Consider the following 25,100-nt stretch of genomic DNA (forward strand, 5'->3'; position numbering starts at 1 on the left):
ATAAGCAGGGTGACAATATACAGCCTTGACGGACTCCTTTTCCTATTTGGAACCAGTCTGTTGTTCCATGTCCAGTTCTAACTGTTGCTTCCTGACCTGCATACAGGGTTCTCAAGAGACAGGTCACATGGTCTGGTATTCCCATCTCTTTCAGAATTTTCCACAGTTTATTGTGATCCACACAGTCAAAGGCTTTGGCATAGTCAATAAAGCAGAAATAGATGTTTTTCTGAAACTCTCTTGCTTTTTCGATGATCCAGCAGATGTTGGCAATTTGATCTCTGGTTCCTTTGCCTTTTCTAAAACCAGCTTGAACATCTGGAAGTTCACGGTTCACGTATTGCTGAAGCCTGACTTGGAGAATTTTGAACATTACTTTACTAGTGTGTGAGATGAGTACAATTGTGCGGTAGTTTGAGCATTCTTCGGCATTGCCTTTCTTTGGGATTGGAATGAAAACACCTTTTTCAGTCCTGTGGCCACTGCTGAGTTTTCCAGATTTGCTGGCATATCGAGTGCAGCACTTTCACAGCATCATCTTTTAGGATTTGAAATAGCTTAACTGGAATTCCATCACCTCCACTAGCTTTGTTCGTAGTGATGCTTTCTAAGGCCCACTTGACTTCACATTCCAGGATGTCTGGCTCTAGGTGAGTGATCACACCATCGTGATTTTCTGGGTCGTGAAGATCTTTTTTGTACAGTTCTTCTGTGGCTGCTAGCATCTGTAAAAGCCAAGCAGACAGATTCTCACCTAAAACCTTCAGAAAGGAAAGCAGCCCTGCCGCCTCACCTTGGGTGAGTCTCACACCCAGTGAGACTCTTCTGGTCTTCTCACCTGTACGAGCAGAGATAGTAAGTTGTGGTTGTTACAGTATCCGTAGAAATCTGGGAATTTGGATTTTATTTGGTAGGAACAGGGGGGCATTAAAAAGGTGTCATCAAAAGAGTGACCTGGTCAGATTTGTATTGTAGAAGATTGTTGTACAACCTTACTCTACCATGAATTTGCTAACTCATATACTGTAACTGCATAAATGACTGAAGGCCATGAAACTTCAGATACCAATTGACTTTTGTAAATTGGGGTGTAAACCCTAAATGCCACAGATAGGGTCTCCACATTTTCATTGTTATATCCACATTTTTTGAGGCTTTATTATTAATAACTGTTTTTCTCTTTCCTTTGAACTAAAATTATCTGTGTAGATCTTTGACTCATAATTCCTTAGCGTACTTTACATTTGAATTTTGTAGATGTTCATTTTTTTCTTTAAGAAAATGGCGTTATCTAATGTGACTATTAAACTATAGGCTCTCTTCTTTTGTACATTTTTTTACCTTTGTACATTTCCACAGACTCCAGAATTATTAACCCTATCTTCCCTGACAGACTGCTACTTATGTGGCCAGCTGCACCAAAAATACACATAGATTTTCTTTTAATTGAAAAACTGTAAGTAGATGTTATAGATGGTTTTGTCTTTTATAAACAAAATTGTGTTCTACTCAAAAAAAAAAAAAAAAGATACTGCACCCTGTCAGACTTTCTCTAAATAAAAGAGAATCTTTTGACTTTGTCAGTTTTTTGGTTTGTTTTAAACCTCAATTATTTTTTTTAAAGTCACTTCCTGGTTATTTTACAGAATACCTATATGTTCTAACTAAGTTTGGTTATAAAGCCAATGTTTCTAATGAGAAATCCTTTTCTCATTTTTTCATTGCAGACCAGATGTATATGTATTTAAAAAGAAATTCTATCTTTTGATGACTTTTTAAAATTGTTCTCAATAAAAGAAAAAGTAGAGCATAAAACTTTTGGCAAGAAAGGTTTGAGATTGTATTTAGCCATACAATGGGAAAGAGGCTTCCAGTATTATACTTGCCGAGAGCACTTGATAGCGTTTTCCTACTCCACTCATTCAACTACAAATTAACTGCTTCCACCCATTGAATACTGATGCTGTTCGATATGCCACATCACCAGCTAGCTTTCTTCTGACCTGGGTAACTGAGAGACGTATCTTCTCTTCGTTGTCTCTCCTGGCACCCTCTTTACCTCTCCCCACCTTCTCTATCTTCTCTTTTATCGCACATACACAGTAGCTGTCTCATTCCAAAGAACAAATGATGCAGCAGCTTTTTACCATTTAATATAAAAAATTCTACTACACCACTAATTTTCATGTTACCCTGCCCTCCCAACACATTTTATATACAGATTATATATGTTGAGGGCTTCCCAGGTGGTGCTAGTGAAGAATCTGCCTCCCAATGCAGGAGACTGAAGAGACAGGGGTTCAGTCCCTGGGTCAGGAGGATACCCTGGAGGGCACAGCAACCCACTCTTGTCTGGAGAATCCCATGGACAGAAGAGCTTGACTACAGACAGGGGAGCCTGGCTATGGGCTACTGTCCATAGGGTTGCAAAGTCAGACATGACTGAAACGACTTAGCACACAACACACACACACACACACACGTATACAGAATGGTACAAAATGGATTCTCAATAACCTTTCACTGAATTAGATGCTAGTGGTAGCAAATTTCTTTAAACATGTAAGTCAGCAGTTAACATGAACTATTTACTGGCAATTTGGGTGACCTTTGTTCAGGAGAGATCTGGCCTTTGGTGTTGATGGATTGCTTCTGAAACTACTTGTTCTATTTCACTATGAATTTATTCCTTGAATATAAAACGAGAGTAATTCTCAGAGACTGGTACAAGCTCATTTATGGTCTTAGATCCATTGGCTATTGTAGATATTCTGATTGTGGTTAGTCTGTTTTTATGGAAATGAAATAAATGTTGGTAGGCTAGATTTAAATAAACTCCAACATTGAAAGATAATAGTGGGGCAGATATTTTGAAATGCTTGAATTGTGCTGTTTTCTAAAACCTTGTCGTACTGTCCCATCTTTGTTAATCAGAATGCTGTTGTTTTTTGAGTTTTCCATTTGACTTCCACAGCTAACTCAGTCTTGGAGGCATGCTGTGTATTCCTTTGTTTAGCGCCAAGTCCGCCTACTAAAATAAACACACAGTGTAATTTAAATCGTGCATGGTATCATCTCAAGTATTCCAGCAAATTTAGGTTAATCAGCCATAGAACAGTATTTCCCTTCCCAGAAACAAGTCTTAAAATATTGCAAATTCTCTAACAATTTTGCTATACCAGCCAATGGTCAGGTTGAAAAGTCTTCACTGCCATCATATTCTGTCATTTTTGTAAATTATTAATGGTTTACAGTTTGATGGATGATAATCCTACTTTTTGAAATAGATTAAGGACACTGACTGGCTCCTTATGCATACAGTAAACAAAAGGAACTTAAAAATGTTTCACTGAAACTAAAGAATAGGAAACCCTGAAGAGTTTCTAGAAATAGATGGTAGTAAATGGGAATGTTTCATGTGTTTTATTCAGTCTGTTACCTATATTCTTTTTATTTGAATGAATGTAAAAATACAAAGTTTTTTTCTTTTTTTAAGGTTCACTTGAGATCTTAGATGGCTCAGATGGTTAAGAATCTGCCTGCAATATGGGAACTTGACTTGCTTGCTTGCTAAGTCACTTCAGTTGTGTCTGACTCTTTGCAACCCTATGGACTGTAGCCCTCGGGGCTCCTTTGTCCATGGGATTTTCCAGACAAGAATACTGGAGTGGGTTTCCATGCCCTCCTGCAAGGGATCTTCCCAATCCAGGGATCGAACCCCGGTCTCCTGCAGCTCCTGCGTTGCAATCAGATGCTTTACGGCTAAGCTGCAATGTGGGGGACCTGGGCTCAATCCCTGGGTCAGGAAGGGCCCCTGGAGAAGGGAATGGCAGCCCACTCCATCCACTATCCTTGCCTGGAAAATTACATGGACAGAGGGCATGGTCCACGGGGTTGCAAAGAGTCAGATGTGACTGAGTGACTAAGACTTTCAGTTTCTAAGATCTTAATCCTCAAAATTTTTCTGTAACAGGGTTTTTCACTTTTAGATGTACATCAGAATCACCTGGAGAGCTTTTAAAAAAATCCTGGTGCCTGAAACGAGTTAAATCAGAATTTCTAGCAGTAAGACTTAGACATCAGCATTTTAAAAAGTTTCTCAGACTGTTCCCTGTGTTGCCAAGCACATTGAACCACCATTCTTTCAGGATTTTTGGTTATATTGCTGAAGATTCCCTTGCTTCCTAGGATTCTTTATTGTGAGTGAAGGGCCTAGCCTGTGCCTAGCACACATCTTGCTTGTGGTTGGAGTTTAGTAATATAAATAGAATATTTTGATTTCTATTTAATTGCTCTGATGGAGAACATTCCATACTAAGACAGAAGTAAAGAAATAAGCAGATGTTCTGTTCTTCAGAGCCGGGCTTGAAATAAATACTTGGCTCATTGTTTAAACTGTGCATTTCTCTCAAACTTACTTTGCAAAAGATTTGATGTACCTTATAAGGAAAGGTCGGAGAAGGCAATGGCACCCCACTCCAATACTCTTGCCTGGAAAATCCCATGGACGGAGGAGCCTGGTAGGCTACAGTCCATGGGGTCGCTAAGAGTCGGACACGACTGAGCGACTTCACTTTCACTTTTCCCTTTCATGCACTGGAGAAGGAAATGGCAACCCACTCCAGTATTCTTGCCTGGAGAATCCCAGGGATGGCGGAGCCTGGTGGGCTGCCGTCTGTGGGGTCGCACAGAGTTGGACACGACTGAAGCGACTTAGCAGTAGCAGTAGCAGCAGTATAAGGAAAGGTATACTAGAATCAAACAAGTCTCCGTCCCATTCTTTCTAGACATAGCAGTGTAAGATAGTTCCTTTACTTACAGGCTCATCAGATAAAAATTGTAAACTAAGTTCCTCAAGGAGCAACCATCAGTTCAGTTCAGTCACTCAGTCGTGTCCGACGCTTTGCGACCCCATGAATTGCAGCACGCCAGGCCTCTCTGTCCATCACCAACTCCCGGAGTCTACCCAAACCCATGTCCATCGAGTCAGTGATGCCATCCAACCATCTCATCCTCTGTCGTCCCCTTCTCCTCCCGCCCCCAATCCTACCCAGCATTAGGGTCTTTTCCAATGAGTTAACCCTTCGCATGAGGTGCCCAAAGTATTGGAGTTTCAGCTTCAACATCAGACCTTCCAATGAACACCCAGGATTGATCTCTTTTAGGATGGATTGATTGGATCTCCTTGCAGTCCAAGGGACTCTCAAGAGTCTTCTCCAACACCACAGTTCAAAAGCATCAATTCTTCGGCGCTCAGCTTTCTTCACCGTCCAACTCTCACATCCATACATGACCACTGGAAAAACCATAGCCTTGACTAGACGTACTTTTGTTGGCAAAGTAATGTCTCTGCTTTTAAATGTGCTATCTAGGTTCGCCATAACCTTCCTTCCAAGGAGTAAGCGTCTTTTAATTTCATGGGTGCAGTCACCATCAGCAGTGATTTTGGAGCCCAAAAAAGTAAAGTCTGACACTGTTTCCACTGTTTCCCCATCTATTTCCCATGAAGTGATGGGACCAGATGCCATGATCTTAGTTTTCTGAACGTTGAGCTTTAAGCCAAGTTTTTCACTCTCCTCTTTCACCTTCATCAAGAGGCTCTTTAGTTCTTCACTTTCTGCCATAAGGGTGGTGTCATCCGCATATCTGAGGTTATTGATATTCCTCCTGGCAATCTTGATTCCAGCTTGTGTTTCTTCCAGCCCAGCGTTTCTCATGATGTACTCTGCAACCATAACATAACAGTGATTAAAATAAAAATAAATTGAAAAATACAATAAAGTAAAACTCTCAGGTGACTCCCTTGGAATTTGGGCTTCACACTGGGTGTAATTAGTGATTAAATTTGCATTGCCAAGCATCATTAATGAAGTGGGTTCTGGCTGGTACCTGCAGGCCTTATCTACAGGCCTCAAACTCTTTGTTAAGCCACAGAATGAGGAGAATTTATATCCTAAGAGTTTTTAGAAATTTTAAATTATTTAGATATATTTTAGAAATTGAGTTCCCTTTTAGTGAAACAATCAAAGGTCAGAAAAGAAGATAATTTTAAACAAAGGATCAAACTAAAGAATTTTTAAAGGCCACATGGTTAAATACCTTGTAGGCAAATTTTTCTTTTAAGATTTTTGTCCTATGGCATGCTGCTGCTGCTGCTGCTAAGTCGCTTCAGTCACGTCCGACTCTGTGCAACCCCACAGACGGCAGCCCACCAGGCTCCGCTGTCCCCGGGATTCTCCAGGCAAGAATACTGGAGTGGGTTGCCATTTCCTTCTCCAGTGTATGAAAGGGAAAAGTGAAAGTGAAGTCGCTCAGTCGTGTCCGACTCTTAGCGACCCCATGGACTGTAGCCTACCAGGCTCCTCCGTCCATGGCATTTTCTAGGCAAGAGTACTAGAGTGGGGTTCCTATGGCATAGCCAGTGTGTTTATACATAATCTGTGAGATTTTATAGAAAGTATATTATTCTGTAAGAAGATCTTCTCTATTTTTCTCTAAGGTAGGAAACTTTTTCTCTTTAGCAAAATATTATATGAAAAAATGTAACTGTGAATAATTTCTGAAACATTATCATAAGGTGTATGGAGAAAAGTGAACAGTAACCCAATGTGCCATATAACCCAAGAAAAATAGAAGATTCACCTTTACCGAATTCATGCTGGGTGAAATTGAAGATTAATGCAATGCAATGTTTTTTAGTTTTAAGGAATAAAAGTCTCATGAAATATACATACATCTTGGTAAGTAGCACCACAGGAGCTAAAAATCTTGTACCAGCTTTAGAGACTAAACACCTTACGGGTCAGTTGTTGTTATATCAGAAAGCTATCATTACCAACGAAAGGACCTTATTTTTTTTTTTTTAACCAACAGAAGGACCTTTATATAGTTCAACCAGAACCATTCTGTCTTAGAGTAATAATTTCAATACCAGGGAATTGAACTACTTGCTTACTAAAGTCCAGTGAGTGTACTTTTGAAGTGAGTCAGGTTATTAACACTTCATTTTTAAGGCATTACCTTGGAGTCAGGAAATTCTGGCTAGTTATCTTCTGCTAATAACTGAAAAATGTTATAAGTTTCCTAATCTTATAACCATTTTAATGGAAATATTTCTTAAATTATCATGTGCTTTCTTGAAGGGCAAGAATGGGGGTTAGGCATATGGAAGCAACAGAAAGAACAAAACCAAAAAATTGAGAGTCTGTAGTCTAGTGGCATCTAGTGATGCCATTAGCTTGAGCAGAATCAGCTTTGGATGTGAGTCAAAGACTAAGGTTGTCAGTTTTTGTCATTTTGAAAATGAACTTGCCGGTCTTACTGATTAGACATTATGTGTATATAATGAACATTTTCGTCAACTAATTCAGGCTTCTACAGCAGTTCGTCCCCAAACCATATATCCACAGAGGGGAGTATTTTTTAGTCTAAAGCTGTATTTTTAAATAACTTTGAATTAAAGTTTTGTTGGGCATAGTTTCCCATGTTTTTGATTTTGTTGCCTGTGTTTCTTGGTATCGTATCCATGAAATCATTGCCAATGTCAGAGTCATACAGATTTTCCCCTATATTACAGGCATTTTGCAGTTTGAGGTCTTATGTTTAAGTCTTTAATTTTGAGTTGACTTTTGTGTGTGGTATAAGGTGAAGGTTTTAGGATATACAGTTTCCCAACACACTTTGTTGAGACTATCCTTTCCCCACTATGCATTCTTGGCACCCTTATTGAAGATGAGTAGGTAACTATGTATGTGTAGATTTATTGCTGATCTCTCTATTCATTTCCATTGCTCTGTCTATTCGCCATAGTACTGGAAATCCTAGCTGGAGCAATTAAGCAAGATAAAGAAATTAAAGGCATACAAATTGAAATGATAGAAGTAAAACTGTTCATACTTACAGATGACATGATCTTATATAGAGAAATCCCTGAAGACACTGTTATAAAAAATACTAGACCTAATAAATGAATTTAGTAAAGTTGCAGGATACAAAATCAATATGCAGAAATTCATTGTGTTTTCTATATGCTAATAATTATCTAAAAAGGAAATTAAGAAAACTAAGAAATTTAGAAAGAAATTTAGAAATTAAGAAAAAAAATCAAGAAATTTACAATAGCCTCAAAAAGTATAAAATACTTAGGCATAAACTTATCTAAAGAAATAAAAGACTTGTATGCCAAAAACTATAAAATATTCATAAAAGAATTTAAAAACACAAATATATATCCATGTTTATGGATTGGAAGGCTTAATATTGTTAAGAGGTCTGTACTACCTGAAGCAATTTACAGATTTGGTGCAATTCTTATCAAAATGTCAATGGCAGTTTTTATGGAAATGAAAAACACAATTCTAAAATTCATATAGAACCATAAAAGATCTTGAATAGCCAGCCAAGACAGTCTTGAAAAAGAACAAAGCTGGAGGCATCACATGCCCTGATTTCAAAATATATTACAAGGCCACAGTAATTAAAATGGTATGGTACTGGTATAAAGATAATCTTTTTAGTTTGGAATAGTTTTAGGTTTACAGAAAAGTAACAAAGATAGTATAGAGTATTCTCATGCACCCTTCACCCAGTTTTCCCTAAAGTCAACATCTTACTTTACCATTGTACATTTATCAAAGTTGAGAAACCCACTTTGGTATATTACTATTAACTAAACTCCAGACTTTATTTAAATTTCACCAGATTTCTACTCATGCCCTTAGTTGCAGGATTCAATCCAGAATACCACATATTGCATCTAGTCTGCTTCTGATTTTTAATAGTTTTCTGTTTCTTCTCATTGTTCCCAATATTTCCATGTTGTCAGTTGAACTTCAGTATTGATACCTTTGTTTTCCTTATAGCAGGTTTTTATCTCCTCAAATTTGTGCATCTCAGCAAAGATAATCACGCCTGTTAGAATATGTGTGGGAAAGAAGAATAAATAATTTGATTTTGTAAGATTCTTCTATGAATAATCTGTTTAAATTGGGCATATAGGGGCCAAACTATTTTGTTCATTTGTCTTTAGAAGTTAACTCCTTGCCTCCCAGTGCATTCTTGGTTACTGAGGTTGCCAGATTAATGATCTCTCTAGTTTATAAACTGTTACTGTTCATGTCCTCCAGTGATGACATCTTGTAAAACTATAACTTCACAGCCAGAATATTGAAATTAATGAATCTTGATTTGGAACCCTTTTATAATTAAACACATTTCCCTCTTGGCCACGACCCCTCCTTTTGTTTGGTGTTATGAGTGATTTCTATTGAAAATTGGCCATTTTTAGTATTACGTTGTGAGACTCTGCGTCTTATTTAAACCTTCTGTTTTAACTAGTTTCTTCTGATCCTGCTCTGGCAGGAGAAGTAGATGTGCCACTTTGTTACTGCCAGGTAGGGGAAGAAGGCCATGTTCCCCACAGAGGCGCCACTGATCCTCCTGAGGTGAGAAAGGAGAGAGTTCAAGATCCCCAAGGGCTCCCTCACACGTGGGAGAGGGTCGAATCCTTGTAATAGCACAGAGTGAGGGGGCCCCAGTTTACCCAGTGGTGCTTGTCTGAAGTACAGCAGTTACCATCTGAGTGTTTTTGTCTTGCTGTGTGGTCCCTTTCCTGGTCCTTTAGTTAGAGATCTCATAGATATTTTGTTGGAGATTTCTGTGCTCATTGGTGTTGCCGGTTGCTGGCTTCTTCAGCCCCAAATCTGGAATTTATTAGGCAAGAAGAAAGCACTCAACACTGCATTGTTCGTTGGGTGCTGGGCTCCCTGATCTGCCTTCTCTCCACCTTTTGGAGCCTCCTTATATTTGTTTATGTATAATGTCCAGTATCTTTCTAGTTACAGTTTACTTACTATATTAGAAAACTAATTATTTTCTCGAGAACATACCACTGGGTAAACATGGTAGGCATTCTGTATATTTTCACATTAAATCAGATAATTAATTATGTCAAGTGGACATTATTTGTATAAAAGTAATAGTTTTAAAAATGTTGTTAGTGACTTCAGGGTCTCTTAATTTTAGTGACTAGTGGCATTTTTGGGCTTTCCAGGTGACTCTAATGGTAAAGAATCTGCCTGGGATGCAGGAGAGGCAGGTTCGATCCCTAGGTCGGTAAGATCCCATAGAGGAAGACATGGCAACCCCTTCCAGTATTCTTGCCTGGAGAATACCATGGACAGAGGAGCCTGGTGGGCTCTAGTCCATAGGGTCAAAAAAAATGGGACACTACTGAAACTACTTAGTGCACACATGCATAGGCATTATTACATTCAAAAAAATAATATCTGGATTTTTTTGTGCATGTGCAGTGATAATTCTTCTCTAGGGAATCATTTGGTCAATCTGTTTTATCTCTTCAAAATAAGATATTAATAGCCATGATTAATGAATGTCTACCACAAGCCAAAATAGACATTTGTTGGCTAATGTGTATTTTTTTTAACGAAATATAGTGGTGTTTTTTTTTTGTTTGTTTTTTGATCCTTTGAGGTATACAGTTAGGGCTTCCCAGGTGGCTCAGTGGTAAAGAATCTGCCTGCAATGCAGGAGACTTGGGTTCAATCCCTGAGTCAGGAAGATCCCCTGGAGGAGGAAATGGCAACCCACTCCAGTATTCGTGCCTGGAAAATCCCTTGGACAGAAGAGCCTGGTGAGCTACAGTCCACGGGGCTTCAAAGAGTTGGACATGATTACCGAGCACCCATGACACATACAAGGTATGCAGTTAGAGATTCTGTATTTTTTTTTTTTTAATTCCTTCTTCCCTCCACAACTGTCCTCACAAAGCAGATAAATGTTTTTAAATCTTCTCATGACTGATCAATACACTTTTGAAAAATAATACTGATGTAGTGTTCTGCCACATCTGGTGGGGTTTTGTTATTGTTCAGTCATCAGTTGTGTTTGACTCTTTGTGACCCCATGGACTACAGCAGATCAGGCTTCCCTGTCCTTCACCGTCTCCTGGAGCTTGCTCAAACTCCTGCCCATTGAATCGGTGATGCTATCCAGCCATCTTATCCTTTGTCGTCCCCTTCTCCTTCTGCCTTCGATCTTTCCCAGCATCAAGGTCTTTTCTAATGAGTCGGCTCTTCACATCAGGTGGCCAAAGTATTGGAGCTTCAGCTTCAGCATCAGTCCTTCCAGTGAACATCCAGGACTGATTTCCTTTAGGATTGACTGGTTTGATCTCCTTGTATTCGAAGGGACTCTCAAGAGTCTTCTCCAACACCACAGTTGAAAACCATCAATCCTTTGGTGCTCAGCCTTCTTTAAGGTCCAAATCTCACATCCATACATGACTACTGGAAAAACCATAGCTTTGACTATACGGACCTTTGTGGCAAAGTAATGTCTCTGCTTTGTAATATGCTGTCTATGTTTGTCATAGCTTTTCTTCCAAGGAACAAGCGTCATTTAATTTCGTGGCTGCACTCACCACGGTGATTTTGGAGCCCAAGAAAATAAAGTCTGTCACTGTTTCTGTTGTTTCCCCATCTATTTGCCATGAAGTGATGGGACTGGTGATCCCACCATCAAATAAAGATGCATTATCTTAGTTTTTTGAATGTTGAGTTTTAAGCCAGCTTTTTCACTCTCTTTTTTTCACCTTCATCAAGAGGCTCTGTGGTATTATCTGTGTATCTGAGGTTATTGATATTTCTCCCGGCAATCTTGATTCCAGCTTCTGCTTCATCTAGCCTGGCATTTCTCTTGATGTACTCTGCATAGAAGTGAAATAAGCAGGGTGACAATATACAGCCTTGACATTCCCCTTTCCCAATTTTGAACCAGTCCATTGTTCCATGCCTGGTTCTAACTGTTGCTTCTTGACCTGCGTACAAGTTTCTCAGGAGGCAGGTAAGGTGGTCTGGTATTCCCATCTCTTGAAGAATTTTCCACAGTTTGTTGTCATCCACACGTTCAAAGGGTTTAGTGTAGTCAATGAAGCAGAAGTACATGTTTTTCTGGAATTCTCTCGCTTTTTCTATCATCCAACGGATGTTGGCAATTCAATCTCTGGTTCCTATGCCTTTTCCGAATCCAACTTGAACACCTGGAAGTTCTTGGTACACATACTGTTGAAGCCTAGCTTGAAGAATTTTGAGCATTACTCTGCTAACATATGAAATAAGTGCAATTGTGCGGTAGTTTGAACATTCTTTGGCATTGCATTCTTGTAGTACTGGAATGAAAACTCACCTTTTCCAGTCCTGTGGCCACTGCTGAGTTTTCTTTTCTTTCTTTATTAGTCTGTTGGAAATTAAAGTGGAGATGTGATAAGCTAACTGCTTCCAGTGTCATATAGCAAACTGAAATTGTATTTAAACCAAACTGTTAAGCTTTGTTTCAGTATTTGGTGTGACTTGTTGAACATCAGCTTGAAGTTCAGTTTCTTTTCACTCATATTGTAGCAGATGGCTTTAGCTAGAGATAATTCATGATATTTCAACAAAGTTCACACCCTCTTTAGTAAGAGGTCTATTTTCTAGTCAGTAAAATAATATTGAACATTATTACATGTTGCTTAGAAGAGCATGTATTTTTAAATGTTTGATTTCTGTACATTTTGTAGAATGATATCTTCAGGCTTGTCAGTTCTTGCTGTTCTTTCTCCTACCCATTTTCCAGAAGAATGCGTATTGAAATTACCCCTGCCATGGATTTACTCTGTAATTCTGGAATGGTCACATAAGGGATTCAGTTTCACATTCGTGGCTCCTATGTCTCTGCCTCTCAGTTACATTTTCTATTTGTGGTCATTATTTTAAAATCTACTTACATTGCTCAAACAGCAGATCTGACTCAGCTACTTCATCTGCATAGAAGAGAATTGAGCCTCAGTAAGCAAGGAGAACTTATCACACAGAAATTTTACTTAAAGCCTTGTACATGTTCAGCATTATTGATAATGAGAGCAATATATAGCTTAAAGCAAAGATGTGTTATTTTTCAGTTCTTAAATTTTAAGTAATGTAAATACTGATGATACCAGTGCTAATAGTGTCGCAAGCTGAAAACTCATATACCTTTTAAGTTGGTACAAACCATAGGAAAAACAACTTGACGGTATGTATCAACAGTCATAAAATTATGTATGTACTTTAGTAATTCATCTAAAATAGTGATAGATATCCTCAAGAAATAATCTGAAATGTAGAGGAAAAGCTGTATACATAGTAACATGGAACATTATTCATGAAAGATCATTCAGCAAAATTATAGTTAAAATTGCAAAAAAGAAAAATTTCTTTTAAACTAGACCAATTACTTCAACACGCCTATGACAAAAAAAAGACAAATATATTTAGAATCCTTAAATGTATTAGAGTACAGTTTTTTGTGTGATAATTTTAAGTGTAAACAGCAATATTAATTGTGTATTTATATGTACATAGGTGAATGCCACAGGCCAAAGAGGCCAGAATGTTTTCTGCTGTGATTGTTATCTTTAGGAAGTGGATGGATGGGTTATTTTTAATTTAATTGTATTTCTTTAATTTTTCAAATACTTCAACAGGAGAGGAGGAGCATACATTTGGGTTGTTAAAATCTATTTTTACTAATTATTTTGCTTTCTCTTTTGTAACCAGAAGAATATACATGTGTTAAGTAACATAGCAATCTCGGACAAGGCAGTGTCTCCTTTGTCAGTCCTGAGGGCCTCACCAAGCTGCCACAGTAAAGTCCCTGCTCTTCCTATGAGGCACCCTGGACAATCATGTTATAATCGTTTAAATGCTCTTTGGCACGTTCTGTTCCTTTTAGGGTACTTTCCACCAGGTTTTGATTCTTTACATGGGTGAGCTGTTGAGAAATTGGGCTCATCAGATGACCGTGCTCAGAGGCCCAGGGGACTGAGGTTAGACTCACTGAATGAAATTTTCTTTGGCAACCCTTTTCACAGTGAGGCTGCATTCGAGTCCCTTGGAAAAAGGGAGGGAGAGGCACTTTAGATGCTGTGAAAGGAATTACAAAGAATTGAGTCACTCACAGGTAAAAGGGCCTTGTTTTGCTTCTGTGACACAGTGTGGCTCCTCTCTGTCCCACAGCTGGCCCTGAAGGACCCCGTGCACACCGTGTCCCTGCAGCAGTTCATCTACGAGAAGCTCAAGGCCCAGCAGGAGCTGCTGGGAGAACAGGGCTTCCAGTCCCTCATGGAGACGGTGGACACCGAGATCGTCACCCAGCTGCAGGAGTTTCTGCAGGGCTTCTGAGAGCGTGAGCCGTGGCGGAGGAGGCTAGCGTGCCACTTTGTGTGCAAGCCTGCTGGGACGGTGGAGAAATCCCTTGTGTGAGAAGCAAAGAGACGCAAAGACCACGCCTTTTTTTACTGCAAAAATTCAGCTAATAAATGTAAATCCTACATAACTAAAATCACAAACCTATTCCTCAAAAGAATTTAATTTTATATTTATGAGGGGCTCTGTGTTTACTAGAGATAGATTTGACAACAATAGCTGCTTAGTTTCCTGTTAAGAGAAGAAACTGTTTGTTACCTTTTAATCATGTGCTCTTAACACTTGAGAAGAAGAAGGTTTAATGTCTGAGATGTTTTACTGCAACCAAAATTAGTTAAATTTGGCTGCCTTATCCCTTTTTTAAGCTAATGAGACTACAAGTTTGAAAAGTGATGCAAGTGATGTTCAGGTGATACAATTAAAGAAATGTGTGCACCAGGCAGAACTATACAAATAGTGACAGATATACATTACTGAAATGATCTTGCCAGGGGAGTTGCTTTCAACTGACATAGAAGATATGTTTTATCAGACAGATGCTTTTATTTTCATTCTAGTAATTTGATATGGGAATTAGTAAAGATTTTTTTTTTCCTTGTGTTATTTTCACTAATTACATTTAGTCTTTAAATGCACATTGTAAGGCCCACAGAAGTGAACCTGTGGCACTGCAGTGCCAGGTGGGAGACACCTGGTCATGGTTTGGTCCTAGTTCCTTTGTTACTCCTGGAGGCCAGGAGCCCTGTGAGCACGGAGAGGAGCCAGCAGCCCACAGACCCTCCTCTGCTGTGATGTGGCTGTGACAGGCCGTTCAGCACTTACCCATCTTGGGTTCCTCAGTGCAGGGGTCCCCGTGGGGGGCCTAGCAGCAGTCCCCCAGGGCATCAACACTGATGTGACGAGTCTTCCTTCCTTGTTCCTCCTACATGCAGTACCAAAAACGGGGGAAAAGGAGAAAAAAAAGCCTTACTTTGTTCTACTTGCCATTGACTATAAAGAACCTTTAAAGCGTTTTAAAGAAAATATTCGAAAGCAAGGTTGGAAAATGTCTGATCTTTCTGTAGAAAGTTGGGTACAGTATGTAACTGCAGGAAACCCACTGCCCCTTTGTAAGTCGTGAAGCCCAAAATGTATGGAAATATTTGATGTTTTCAGCTAAAGAAAGAAAAATATGGTCCAAATTAAATTTTCCAAAGATACCTCACCTTTGATTTGCCTGATTATTTTTCCTGCCTCACAAAAAATGAGTTCATAAGAATGGCCCAGTGAATTTTGAAGAGAGGTTTTCTTTCATAGTCTGGTGTTGACTCTGTCTTAGTAGGCGGCGGTCCTTCATGTAGCAAATCCTAGTCACCCTTTCAGTTTCTCTTTTCATTTAAAGACCAGCACTTCTTTAATATGATGTTTCTTTTCTTTTTTATTTTATATTGGAGTGAAGTTGATTAGCAGTGTTTTGTTAGTTTCCAGTGTACAGCAAAGTGATTCAGTTGTACATGTGCAACCTTTTTCAAATTCTTTTCCCATTTAGGTTATTACAGAGTATTGAGCAGAGTTCCCTGTGCTAATACAGGAGGCCCTTTTTGGTTGCCTGTTTCAAATATATAGCAGTGTGTACATGTTAGTCCTAAACTCGGAGTCTGTCCTGCCAACCCACCCTTCTTTATCATTACTACTCAGTCCTCAGGACTGGGCTAAGAAGAATAATTTCTTTTGTTGATTTAATTATTTTCATTTGAGGCACTATTTCCATTAATGTTTTCAGAAATGCACATACATACTCCCATTTTTCACTTACAGTAAAATACTCATCTTTCCTGGCAGATTTCATTCCAGTGTTATAGCAAATGTTGCTGAAATAGCCACCTTGCAAAAAAAGTAAAAAATATCTCGGGGAAAGAGTTGGGTTCATTATTTTAAACTCAATGTTTAAAATAGGCTCAGAAAAAAAGAAAAATTCTTGAATCTTTAACTGCTCAATTAAGAGATAAAATGTAATTATTGATTTACAGAATTCTCTTCATTAATGCAGCTTCATATCAAATGTATTAAGTTTTGGACAGACAACTCAGCCAGGCCTCAGGTTGAACGATCATTTCTATTCCATAAATGTACTCCTTTTCTGTTTATTTTTTACTTCAGAGACTTCTCCCAGCCCTCTGACAAAGGCCCATGTGGCCAACAGTAAACGTTTTAGGGTTTTTATTATAAATGGTTCCTGCTTCCTCCTCCTCCTACCAGTCATGTTGGAGAAGCCATATCATTAGATGTTAAAATATTCGTGTTTTCAGATTCCCTTGAAAGATCTTCACCTTAGATCTTTATTTTCCCTTTTCCTTTATTCAACTAATGTTTGTTGAGTTCTTGTTTTATACCATACTTCTATGCTAAATTCTGGGTTTAGAACAGGCTACTTACCTCATGAAGTTTTACAGTCCAGTGGGAACACACACGTGCCAATATAATATGTGAAAATCATGTTTGTAATGGAAATATGTGTTCAGGAGCAGTGGGTGTGCAGGGGAAGGAGGTCTTTCACAAAAGAGAATGATGTTGGTACTTTATTATTTGATATCCCTTAAAAAATTGTTCTCAAATAGCATTGTGCCATAAGGTTATTTAAAAGTAAATGGCTCTGTACTGGAATTGGGCTTCTCTCTGATTCCAGACTTAGAGCTGTTTGACATACAAAATAAGTCATCAGTGAGATTTTGAAAACGTTGGAATTCTGTAGCCTCACAACTAATTCCTAATTCAGTGAATTAAAGCATAAGGCTCACCTTGTTAGGGTGATTGTCTTCTGTTCTGTTTATTCATATCTTATAAATTCCAAGTGAGTAGAAATTTAAAAGTTGTTAGAGAGCTGATGAAGGGAAGACAGAGACGCATGTCACAAAAAATAGTATTTTCTTCCTCCAACTTTAGGGAGAAAAAAAAAAGTTAACCTATAGAAGCCTGGAATGCACAGTATAGCAAACATCAGTATACCCTTCATCTGGATTCATTAAATTGTTCCATTTTGACACATTTACTCTCTCCATACATATACACATACACAAATGGATAGTATATATGCTTTTGCTAAATCATTTGTAAGTTAGATACTTCATCCTCAGTTAAGACTGACATTTTTCTACACATCCACTAATACCCCACTGTATACCTAAGGAAATTAATCCAGTAATATCAAATAGTTCGTATTTCAGTTTTCACAAATGCCCCCAAAGGTATCTTTTATATCATGCTTGTTTTATGATCTGAATACAGTGCATTTGGCGCTTTTGTTTTTAAGTCTACAGTACTTTTTTTCATGTCATTGGCTCTTTTGGAAAATCTAAGACAGCTGTTTTGTAGAATCTCCATCTGTCTGCAGTGTTCTAATTGTTTCCTGGTAATTGGATTCACGGTAACATTTTTGGCAGCGAGACTCCCTCCGCTGTGTCCTCGTTGTGGTGTCCATCAGGAGTTGCACGAGTGTCTTAGACTGTTTCTTGCTGCTGCGGTGGATAAGGTGGTGCTCACCAGGCCTCTCCATAGTGTTTCAAAGACCTTCCAGCACTAGAAATTTCCAGTGATGCTTTTGGTTTCTGTGTTTGTTTTTTTTTTAAACCTTAAACCTGTTAACCTCTACTAGCCTATCTTTTCATTTACAGCAGCTTCTGCAGTTTTATCTTAACCTAGATGAGTCAATGACTAAGCTATGGGAAAGGTATATTGAACCTGGTGTACTTTTCATCAAACCTTCCCAAGTGTCGTAAGCTCCCTTTTTGTTATGGCACACATCAGCTAAGTGTCACCTCTTTCTCTTTCCTTCTCTTTCTCCCCTACCCCCTTGTGTTTTTAAGAAATATGTAGATCTTTGTGAACATCTATGTAACCTTAATTCACATGCCACCTAAAAATGAAGAAATAAAGGTAAGCACTACCTTTTGTTTTTTGTTTTTGGATTTGTAAACAGTTGGCAAATATGCAACAGTATGCTTTTTTCAACACTTCACAAATACTTGATTATCGTATTTGGTCTGAGCTTAAAAGGCAGAAACACGCCACACTTTAGAGCATTTTCTTTTAGTGTGGCTTAGGATGAAAAGCAGTACTTTATCAGCTGACGAAATGGGGAGAGAAAAAATAATTATTGCTTATATGTGAAGCTCTGACCTTGGTATCTCCATAGAACCGTGACACCTGAAACAGCAGTTCAAAGTTAATCTTTTCCTCTTAAGAAGAAGCTGCATTCTGTCCCCAACACATCCAGGTTACTATAAAGAACCTGATGTGACATGACAGCCCTGTGCAGCTGTCTGAAGCTGAGCTTTCGAGCCATTGAGGCAAATACTCTGTAAAGGGCTTTGCTGTTGGTCTGAATTTCCCTGATGTTACTTCTGTGCAGTTGAACTCCTGGCCTAGGGGACTTCTTTTGGTCTGAAGCACTTGGATAAAATTCAGAACTGAGAGTCATTGACTATATTTTCTCTAGAATCCTTTCTTACTGAAACAAGTAGAGAGTTTCCAATTAGCCAAAGATTTAACAAGCAAGATTTTCTCCTTGTTCCAATTAATGCCTGCATCCAGCTCATCTGGGCCTGCTGGAATTTATTTAGCCAAGTGTGCTTTGAAGAACTGTCTAATCCAAGAAGGAATGGATCAATGTCTGGTCATCCAGCCCTTTTTCCCTTCAAAGTGAAACATTGATTTTCATGCCACTTTAATTTCCCAGTAGGGCAAAAATAGAATGCAAGTAACTTAGAACAGGTAGGAGTCTGTAGTGAGGCTTAAAGCACTTGTATCTGTCTGCCACTCGGCATATGGTTTTAAATTTGGGAATTAGCCTTATGACTGGAAGTCTGCTGGTTGGGGGTTTTTATTACACGGGGTTAAAGCAGGCACACACCAGTGTTCTTGCCTGGAGAATCCCACAGACAAGGGAACCTGGCGGGCTACGGTCCAAAGGGTGGCAAAGAGCCGGACTGAGCACCTAAGCACACAAAGCAGGAAGGTCTGGAGGCAAACTGTGAGTAGGCCTGTGAGTGAGCTTTCTCTCTTCCCCACAGCTCTGCCCTGAAGCAAGGTCAGCATCTCATTTCCGAAGGGACAGCTCGTTTCCACAGAGCTATTTGGGCTAGCCTCAAAGGGGCTTTTTTCCCCCCTTTCTTTTTTAATGAATGTTGCAGCTTAAGTGACTTCCCTAGTAGCTCAGCTGGTAAAGAATCCACCTGCAATGCAGGAGACCCTGGTTCAATTCCTGGGTCGGGAAGATCCACTGGCGAAGGAAGGAAGCTACCCACTTCAGTATTCTTCTTCCCTAGTGGTTCAGCTGGTAAAGAATCCGTCCGTAATGAGGGAGACCTGGGTTCAGTCCCTGCGTTGGGAAGATCCCTTGGAGGAGGGAAAGGCTGCCCACTCAAGTATTCTGGCCTGGAGAGTTCTGTGGACTGTATAGCCCATGGGGTCGCAAAGAGTCGAACACAACTAGTCCATGGGGTCGCAGAGAGTCGAACACAACTTAAGCAGTAACCTAGAAGGTCAAAACTTGTTGATTGTCAGGGAAGTTGTAACTCATAAATACGTAAACTGAGCTCAGATGCGTATCGACAGCCAACCAGCCAGTAAAGGAAAGTCTGTTAGTTCTGGAGGTAATCACAAACTAATCATGAGTTCTATTAGCCAAGGAAGGCGGCTCGGTTTTGTTTTTGGATTGCAGTGCACATGTCTTGTGCTGTCTCTGGCAGTGAAATCAATACTATGAAATGACCTTTCCTTCAGCCTGGTGCATTCTTTACTCACAATGCGTTGAGATGTGCTGAACCATGTGAACAAATACAGTATTTTATTAAACTTACTAGGTAAGCTTGCTTTGGCAGCTAATAGTATGGAAGTATGGAAATCCCAACTTACTGCAGTAATTCCTTAGGGAATTGATTATTTTTATACCTTTCAAAGGGCTCCTCAGAGATATATGTAAAGGGAGAAAGGAGGTGTTTTATTTCTTTGTTTGATGTTTGTTTTATTTTAATGTTTTTAGTTAAAGAATTTCAGAGCAGGAAGGGAATCAGAGAGAGGGGATCTATTTTGGGTATATATTCTAACCTTACCATTTCACAGGTGAGGAAATGCTCCCAGAAAGGTGAGGCCTGCAGCCTTGGGTTCCTAGCACCTCTTCCAATTTCAGTTATATTTCTTTTTAAAAAGTGTTAATGGTGGGACCTCCTTGGTGGTCCAGTGGTTAAGACTCCACACTTCAGTGCAGGAGGCACGAGTTCCATCCCTTGGTGGGTAACTAAGATCCCTCATGGCTCGTGGCAAACATTTAAAAGAAAAAAAAAATTTTTGTTTTATTTTTTAAATTAAAAAATAGTAGTAAAAATAGAATGTTAATGGTGGCCTAGGTTTACAATTTGCGTTTTTACTGACCTAAGTCCACCTTCAAATAACACTGTTCGTGTGTAGGATGGGTGCCCTGTAGCAGTGTGCCCAGCTCTCCATCCACCCTTATGAGGTCGCTGTCACTCCTCACTCATCTGTGTGCTCCAATCACTCAGTACATTGTTACTTTAACAGTTACTTTTCAGATCAATTAAGAATTTTTTTTAAAAAAACACAAAAGTTTAACTTTACCTTCATTTATTTCTTCTGGAGCAATCATCCTTTATTTATGTGGATCTAAATTTCTGACATAAAATTTTCCTAACCATTGCAACTTAGCTCGACCCCCCCTTAACATTTCTTTGCAGGGCAGGCCTACTGAGGATGAATTGTCTCGGTATTTGCTTGCTTGAGAAAGTCTTTATTCTTCACTTGTGGAGGATACTTTTGCTGAAAGTGGGATTCTAGGCTAGTATTTCTTTTTGCTTTCACAGTTTTTGAGAAACAGTCCCCTGTTGTTCTTATCCATGATCTTCTATAGGTAAAATGGTTTTCCCCTCCTCCTCTGACTTTTGATTTTTCTCCTCGGCTTTGCTCTTCTGATGATTAAATAGGATATGCCTAGTTGTCAGTTTTGGATTATTTTTATTAGTATTTATGACTTCTGGCATTCACTTTTGATTCTTTCTTAGAATTTCAGTCTCTCTGCTTATAATATTCATCTGTTCATGCATGTTGTCTTTTTCATTAGAGCCCTTGACATACTAATGGAAGCTGTTTTAAATGCCGTGAGAATTCTAACATCTATATTATATACAAGAGACTTCCCTGGCAGGCCAAGGGTTAAGACTACATTCTCAAGGCAGGGACCCAGCTTCCATCACAGGTCAGGGAACTAGGGAACTAAGATCCTGTATGCTACACGGCACAGCCATAAATAAATAGGTAGGTAGATAGATAAAAATACAGTATATGTGAGTCTCATTCTGATGCTTGCCTGAGAGCTCTGATTTCCTGCTTGATCATAGATCTTGATCTGTCTGTTTTGCTTGCCTTTAGCAAGCAATTTTGGTTGAAAGTTGGACATAACTGTGTTGAGTGATAGGAATTGAGATAAATGGTCTTTTAGTGTGAGCATGTATGCTAGTCTGCCCAGGAGTTAGGCTGCGTTTAATGTTGGCTCTTGGTGCCAGAGATTTCAAATTGTTGTAGGGTAGGGGTCTTGTTTTTGTTTCCCCTCTTGAATTTGGGCTTCCCTAAGTACTTTGTCTCAGAGAGACCCTGTGTCTGGTAGCTCTTTCAGCGACTGTCCACTGTTTCACTGGAGCCTTGTTAGTGTGGTAGGTAGCAAAGTATGTGGGAGGGGAATATTTCTGGTCTTAGGATTAAATCTCCAGTCTCACAGTGGGCTTGAGTCTATGGCCTGTGACCATCACGTGTTTCCTCTTGGATGGCCCTCTCATCCCTCTGCGGTAAGACATGAAAGCTGGAAGGGGCTAGGTTGAGAGGCATGTCCCCCCATGGTTGTAGGACAAGGGCCTGGTAAATTCTTTTCCCTGGGGAGTAGTCCTCCATGATAGAGAAATCCCTGGTCATATTTCACAAGCATGACCCTTCCCCTCCACCTGCCAGAGCCATAAGTAATACTCTACAAAGCAACGGCTTCCCCTAAGACTATGGTCCCCAGACGTGATCCTTCTAGATTATGGCTCTCGCACTTCCGATCCAAGTTAAGTGTATCTTGGCTGTGAGTCTAAATTTACCTTTTCTCTACATTTTGGGGAGACAGCCTTGCAAACTCAGTTCTGAGTCCAAGAAAAGCCATTGTTTTTCAATTTGTCCAGTTTTTTTCCCATAAGGACGATAGTAACAACTTCCAAACCTTTCATATGTGGAGCTGAAACCATCCAATGACCTCTCCATATGGTCTTCCATTGTGTAACCTATAGGATGAACATTAGGAGAAGGAAAACTCAAAGGACTGGCAATTTTGTTTCTGCAATGATTTAGAGATAGCAATTTGAAACTCTGATAAAAGCAAAAACCTTTCAAGGGAATTACATGGTCTGCTGCTGCTAAGTTGCTTCAGTTGTGTCCAACTCTGTGACAGCAGCCCACCAGGCTCCCCCGTCCCTGGGATTCTCCAGGCAAGAACACTGGAGTGGGTTGCCATTTCCTTCTCCAGTGCATAAAAGGGAAAAGTGAAAGTGAAGTCACTCTGTCGTGTCCGACTCTTAGCGATCCCATGGATTGTAGCCTACCAGGCTCCTCCATCCATGGAATTTTCCAGGCAAGAGTACTGGAGTGGGGTGCCATTGCCTTCTCCTAATATTTTTTTCCTTACTATAAAAGTGACATGTATTCGTAATAAACAGCGGTGTGTGACTCTGGCAGCACTGTGCTGTTCAGCTGTAGCTGCAGAGTTGGGTTTCAGCGGATGATGCCACCAGAAGAGGATTCAGGAATTAGGGCCAGATGATGGACAGTGAATTCTAAGATGACTGAAAAGGAAATAAAGGTAGGGGCAGGCAAAGGATAGGGTAAATAAATGCAAGGTTCAGTGGACTGTAGGTCCAATGGTATTAGAACAGTGGTTGCAGAAGTGGTTGATAAGCAACTTGGAAAGACTGACAGGCAGAGGTAATGAGAGACAGAGATTCTGAAGGAGGTGAGAGATGGAGATACTGAAGGAGGAGCAGTTTGAGTGATGACAAGGGTCAGTGTGGGACCGTGGCCGAGAGTTCAATTGTATTAGTCATGCCCCTGCTTCTACCCTCTGTAAAAGGTTATAGCCCTAAGGAAAAGGTTTGTTTGTTTTACGAAAGGGACAAGTAACAGTCTGGACAAATATGTCTGAAAAGCACCTAGCACAGTGCCTGGTGCCTAGTAGGTGCTTTACAAGTGAGTGGGCTCTCACTGGACTGTTACAGTCACTGCTGAGCTGTGTCCATCCTCTATAACGTCATTTTACACTCCTTGTGTGGGCTGCTTGGTGGGGTTGGTACCCCAGGTCTTCGTTGTGGCATGCAGGGGTCTCGTTGTAGATCACGGCTCTAGAGCATGCAGGTGAGTAGTTGAGACGCGCTGGCTTCTCTTATTGGAGCATGTAGTCTTGAGTTGCACCCCAGCTTACTTGCCCAATGGAATGGGAGATCTTAGTTTCCCAGCCAGGGATTGAACCCATGTCCCCTCCAATGGGAGGTGGATTCTTAACCACTGGATCACCAGGGAAGTTCCTATTACATCATTTTAGAATTTTCTGAAACTGGACTAGGAAATGCCCATTGTGCTAAATTCAGCATTGTAGTGAATAATGTTTTGGCAAGATTTCTGTGGTGTGGTTTAAGTAACCTCTTGTAGTCAAAATCATTCTCTGGGACTACATCTCCAGTGCTTAAGTCATGTTTTAGTTATTATTTGATCTATTTTCATTTACCTTTTCAGAAATGTATCCATTCTGTAAAGTGAGAAATATAATTTGTCCCAACACCCTAAAAGATGGTGTATCAAGTGTCCTAGGGCTGCTGTAACAAACTACCACAGACTGGGCAACTTAAAATAACAGAACTGTATTCCTTCATAATTCTGGGGGTTAGAAGTCCAAAACTGAGGTGTCAGGAGGGCTGCTCCCTTCTGCAGCCTGTAAGGGAGGATCCCTGCTGCCTCCCCACCTTCTGGCATTCGCTGACTCTTCCACCTTCCTTGGCTTATAGATGCAGCACTCCAGTCTCCGCCTCTTGTCACCTGGACACCTTCTCCACCTGCCTCTTCCCTCTTCTGAGGACACCAGTTATCTCAGTAACTCCATCTGCAGTGACCCCATTTCCAAATAAGTCCGTATTCTGAGGTGCTGGGGATTAGACCCTCAGCAATTCTTTTGGGGGGGACACAATTCAACCCCTAATAGATGGGTTTAGGAGAACCCGTACTAACTGTTTCTCTGTTTTCCTTGTCCCAGGGATAATGTGTCTGATGCCTAAAACCCCAGTTCTGTGGATGTACCTGCTGCTCTAAAAAGAAGAGTGGGTGGAGGTTTGCCTCTGGTTAAGGGCTGAGCCTCTGTCTGCAGAAGCACCTTGCTGCTGCAGTGAAAGGGAGCCTGAGTGATATGCTGGACATCCCGCTCAGTAGTCATGGGCTCCCTGCAAGGCCATCGAACAATCCAGGCTCATTTACTAATCCTGCTTCCAAATCATTGCTTAAAAGTATAAGTATTTGTCAAATCTTAAATATGTTCCTTGGTTTCCATTTCATGTTTTAGTTGGATTAAATAACAACCAGGAACCACACTTAGATGTCCATGCAAATTCCAAGGTGCTGCTCTTGCACAGCAGGACTGTGTTTTGCTGTCTAAGGAGAATGCAGAATGAATTGCAATAAAATCCACTCCAGCACCATTTAGATCAATTTAAAATGATAATGGAATTCAGAGTGCCTATAGCTACACTAAATTTATGCTCCATTCTTGATTTGGCCTCTGGAAAATAAAACAACCAT

At 39.9% G+C, this 25,100-nt stretch overlaps 1 protein-coding gene across 7 annotated transcripts in view; it reads left to right on the forward strand.

Annotated features, from left to right (window-relative positions):
• The window catches only part of IPO11 (importin 11), a 201,432-nt gene extending 185,985 nt beyond the window's left edge, over nt 1–15,447 (forward strand). For all 7 annotated transcript variants that reach the window (XM_081519785.1, XM_081519783.1, XM_081519784.1 and 4 more), the window contains one exon: nt 14,055–15,447. In XM_081519785.1, coding sequence (XP_081375911.1) covers nt 14,055–14,219 — 165 coding nt within the window. In that variant the 3' untranslated portion in view covers nt 14,220–15,447. The remainder of the gene's footprint in view (nt 1–14,054) is intronic.
• Nucleotides 15,448–25,100: the final 9,653 nt, after the last annotated feature.

The sequence above is a fragment of the Giraffa tippelskirchi genome, chromosome 8 (genome assembly GCF_054371585.1).
Source record: "Giraffa tippelskirchi isolate mGirTip1 chromosome 8, T2T-mGirTip1v1.2.pri, whole genome shotgun sequence".
Classification (NCBI taxonomy): domain Eukaryota; kingdom Metazoa; phylum Chordata; class Mammalia; order Artiodactyla; family Giraffidae; genus Giraffa; species Giraffa tippelskirchi.